The sequence below is a fragment of the Fukomys damarensis genome, unplaced genomic scaffold (genome assembly GCF_012274545.1).
Source record: "Fukomys damarensis isolate Sample0158 unplaced genomic scaffold, DMR_v1.0_HiC HiC_scaffold_38, whole genome shotgun sequence".
In the NCBI taxonomy this organism is placed as follows: domain Eukaryota; kingdom Metazoa; phylum Chordata; class Mammalia; order Rodentia; family Bathyergidae; genus Fukomys; species Fukomys damarensis.
The window spans coordinates 43,172,127-43,177,121 of NW_022900950.1; the positions used below are offsets into that span (position 1 = coordinate 43,172,127).

Sequence of the window (4,995 nt, forward strand, 5' to 3'; positions counted from 1 at the left end):
ATTCTTTTGTTTCACCAAAAAAAAAAAAAAAAAGCCTAATGAACTATGAAGTTTCTTAGTTAAAATCCAGGTACCTTCTTCTTTCTCATAAGCCTTAGAATTTTGTCTATTGAAGACTCTGAGGGAATTCCTCTTATTAGGGGTGGTGTATGAGCCATGAAACACCTGTTTCAGTTTCTTGGGCCTTTTTTAAAACTTTTGAATTTTGGGGTGGGATCTCATTGCTATCAGCCTGAACTGCAATAAATAAAGGTGTTTATGTTCTGAAATATAATGAGATTGGAATGTACTGATAAAGGATTGTTTGTAATTTTAGGCAGCAAAGGAACAGACTCAAGATTTGATAGTAAAAACCACTAAACTTCAAACGGAAAGGTAAGTTTTCCTTTATACTGTCACCTCTTCATTAATTGGCACTTAAGTGGAAAGAAAATTGTAACTCCAAATCAGGATTAAAATAAAATATGATTCAAAATCTATGCAAGACCTAGGATTCTAAGTTATTATCCAATAATAACTTAAACATAAAAACAGTATTTAGGAGCATTAAACTTGATAGTGAGTTTGAGAATTTATTTCTTTTTTGGAATAGAGATGATGATATGCCACTATTTACTATGCATTTCAGAAATTACTGTTTTTTAAAATGTAAATTTTTTTATTTTTAATAATTTTCTTCACAGTCATTATCTTTTTAAAAATTATAATGTATCTCTTCTGATAACAGAAAAAATTAACTGTAAATTCTTGTGATTTACCAAAGTAAGTAAGCTGCTGATTGAAAGAATGAGTGAAATGAAGTTAAGTGCTGTATAGATTACTGCCATGTGTTGAGTATTACTAGAACACAGTAACAAAGTAAAAGGATATGCATCTCTTATGTCTAGAGTAGAGAGGGAAAAACATGCAGTGATGTAGTATACCTGTCAGCAATAGGGATGTTCTTTTGTATGTATTTTGTCAGTAATGTGGGGATACTATATTAGGACCTTAATTGCTCATTGTGAAGTAGCTCTACTGAACTGTCGATCAGAAGTTATTACACTCTGATGATAAGCAAAATGTAGCTTTTATCTGCTTTTGTAAATAAAGTTTTATTGGAACACATCGTGCTCACGTGTTTATGTGTTATTATCTATAGCTGCTTTCATTCTGCTGTAGTGGAGTTGAGTGGTTACAGCAGAGATTATATATAACTTACAAAAATCTCAAATATTTATACTCTAGACTTTTCCAGAAAATGTTTGCCAATTTTGAAAAGGCTAGTGTTTTTCAAATTGCAGATCAGGACCAATGAGTTGTGAAGTTAAGTAGTAACCTTAAATTAATTCTATAAAATAAAATAGAAACTAGTTTAGGAAAATATATGAAGTGTTTGTTTCAGTTTCTGGTAATGGTTTAAAATATAATTCTTAACATGAGCCATGGTCAAAAATTTTGAAAAATACTACCACCACAGACCGTAGAATGGCAAGCACATTGCACTCTTTAGTTTCACTTCCATTAGTCTTTTTTTACTGTTTCAGTTTATTAGTACATGTGTGTAGTACATCATTAGTCTTGACATTGTTTCATATTAAGCTCTTAATCCTTCTTAACACAGTTCTCCTCAGACTAAGATATAGGTAATGGGAAATTCTAGAGGGCAGTGATGTCAAGTTACTTGTATAAAAGAATAAGTCTCAGGATTAATAAGGGCTCATATTGCTTGGAATTAATGATCCCTTTCAGTTAGGACAGTAACCAATATAATTTGCTTTTCTATCTTAGAGAAATATGGGGTAAAATACTTTCGATGGTTCATCTTGATTGTCAGCTTGATTGGCTTGATTGAGATGCTTAGGAGATGAGGAAACCAATTCTGGATGTGCCAGTGTGTGAGGGACATGAGGGGTGTGACCTTGGGGGTCGCTAGCCCCTTCCTCTTAGGCTCTTTGCCTGCTCTCTGAGTATCTGATACTGTGAATTGGAGCAGCTTCTCTCTGCTGTGCCATGTTTTTGCCTTGGATCAGGTGACCATGAACTAAAACCTTAGATATTGCAACCCAAAGTAAACCTCTCCTCCTTTAAGCTGCAATGTCAGGTATTTTTGTCACAGCAATGGAAAGCTGAAGAATATGATGAAATTCACTAAAATGAGCAAAATAAAATATTTTAGCTACTAACATAATTTTTAAAATACTTTCATTAGCAGATTCTCCAAAAACAAATCAACCACATTTTTTTAAACACATGTACGTAATATAGTATTTGATATTGGAACATCTAATTTATATTAGACCTTTCTTTTTCAAATGATGGTAAATTAAACTTTAGGGTTCCTTCACAAGAATTAGGAGGATTTGGATTTTTTTTTTTTTTGATACTGGGGATCAAACTCGGGTCCTTGTACTTCAAGGCAGGTGGTGGAACCACTGAGCTAAATTCCCAGGATTTTGAGGGCCAGAGTCTCTCACTGTGATTTTAGTTAGAGCAGTTTCATTTGTACTTATTTAATATATTAGGATTCCATATAAGATTTTTTTTGAAGGAGTGCTTTGGGAGGCTGAACCAGGAGGGTTGCAATTTCAGGCCCAGCCTGGGAAGCTTAACAACTTAGACCCTGTGCTCAGAAATATACTAGAGGACTGGGGATGTAGTAATGCCAAGGCCCTGGGTTTCAATCCCCTATATCACACACACACACACACACACACACACACACACACACACACACACAAAGACCAGCAAAGCAATTAAAAATATTACCCTATTTTAAGACTAGTTGAAGGTAATGATATAAGAGAAATACAGCTCCCGACCTCCTAGACACATTTGTGTCCCTTGAAGTTAAAGAATGAATTCCAAGGAACAATGGATGTTAAGAGTGGGAAAGATTTATTGAGAAAGATAGCTTCTGAGAAACAGGATGGATTCTGAAGGTATGTTGGTACAGAGGTCATTTCTCTAGGAATGTTTTATAGAACAAAATCACAAGGTGTGTACAAAATCATAAGATGGGTAAAACCATAGGTCAAACTACAATCAACCAATAAGATGCAAGTAAAGCCTCTTAGCTAGTATATATCCTTTAAGGAAGAGGGGCAAGTAGGTAGCGATGGTATGTATGTGGCTAACATCATTAAACTTGGCTTATCTGTGATTCGTAAAACAGAGTTTTGGGGAAGAGTTGGATGGTGGTAGTTCTGGTCACCCACGTTGAGCATCTGATGCATATCTGGTTTAATGGACTGGGTGGTACCAATTACAGTATAATCACAAGTTTCCAGTTCATCTTTTAGGGAATTATGTAAGCCTGGCCAATGTTACTGTTTTTCTTTCTTCCTTTTCTTTTTTCTTTTCTTTTCTCTTCTCTCCTCCTCTGCACCCCCTTCCCTCTTTCCTTCTTCTTTTTGACAGGGTTTCGCTGTGTAATTCAGGCTGGCCTTGAACTCACTTTGGCTTTGAACTTGCCATCCTCCTGCCTCTGCCCACCCCCCCAGTTCTGGAATTACAGGTTTATGCCACCATGCCCAGCTTGGCCATTGTGACTTTATTTCTTTAATTTTAAATTAATTTTATTGGTACATTTAAGGTTTACAGAATAATGGCATTCAGTGTTGGAAATTTGTACATTTACATAATCAGTCTTGGTTCTTATTTTTACCCCATCCCCTGCCCTCTCTTCAAACCCTCCGTCCCTATCTACAAAGACTTTGTTTACATTATTTTTTATTTTCTCATATTAATTCCATTCCCTTCTTTCCTTTCCCCTGCCTCTCCTATTTCCCCTTCCCCTTTGTTCCTTTTCTTCCTATTTCACATTATCTATTATACCTTTTAGTCCTTATTTACACTTATTCACACTAGAGAAACTATTCTGTATTTACACGTGTCCTATTTATTTCACTTAAGAGTATCACCTCAGTGTGCATCCATTTAGCTATAAATGTCTCTAATTTCTCATTTTTTGTGGCGGACTAGTACTCCATTTTATAAAAAACCCACATTTTCTTTATTATTGTGACTTTAATCTTGAGGTTTTGCTTCCTTCAGATGAGCCTCCAGTCACAGTTTTGATGTTTCTCATCTGCATTGATTCCCTCCAGGGCCTCACACTGTCTCACTGCCTATTAATTTCAATCTAACTTAGCTGCCTGTCATAATAGGACTCAGAGTAAGTTAATCATTCCCAATTTTATTCTTTATACCTAAGAAAGATCTTAAAATTAAAGATCAAACTCGGGAGGCTGAGGAAGGAGCTTTGCTACGAATTTGAGATTAGCCTGGGCTGCATAGTGAGTTCAGGACCAGCCTGAACTACAAAGGGAGACTGACTCAAAAAAGAAAAAAAATTAAATATCAAAGCTTTAAAGAAGACTAAGCATAATTTCTGCAAACAAAAAGCAAGAGCAATTCAGCATTTTCTGAGTTAAAAGTTGTAAGGAATTCAAATTAGGTAGTTTAACACTACATTTTCTTATGTCATGAAATCTTTTTTTTTTCTCAATGAGTTTATTGGTACATTTTAGATATACAGTACAGTTACATTCATCATTGGGATCTTGTACCTTTACATGACAGGCCTTGGTTCTCATTTTTTCCCCTTACCCCTGACCTCCCTTCACCCCCTCCTCCCCTCCCATTTATTTCCATTTTTTCATTTTCTCATGTTTTTTCTTTTCCCTTATTTCCTTTCTCCTAGCCTTCCCACTTCCCCTACACCTTTAGCCCTTTTCTTCCTATTTCACATTGTCAGTTATACCATTAGCATCTTATGTACAATTATAGTTTTTCACACCAGAGAAACTATTCAGTATTTACACATGTGTGACATATTTATTTCACTTAAGAGTATATCCTCAATATTCATCCATTTTCCTATGAATGACTCTAATTTATCCTTCTTTATGGCTGAGTAGTATTCCATTTTATAGAAAAACCACATCTTCTTTATCCAGTTTCCAATTTATGGGCAAATGGGCTGTTTCCAAGTTTTAGCTATTACAAACTGTG

At 35.2% G+C, this 4,995-nt stretch overlaps 1 protein-coding gene across 1 annotated transcript in view; it reads left to right on the forward strand.

Annotated features, from left to right (window-relative positions):
- Cog6 (component of oligomeric golgi complex 6) overlaps positions 1-4,995 on the forward strand; it is an 83,112-nt gene that overhangs the window by 7,093 nt on the left and 71,024 nt on the right. Inside the window, exon 4 of the mRNA XM_010639170.1 lies at positions 317-375. Coding sequence (XP_010637472.1) covers positions 317-375 — 59 coding nt within the window. The remainder of the gene's footprint in view (positions 1-316; positions 376-4,995) is intronic.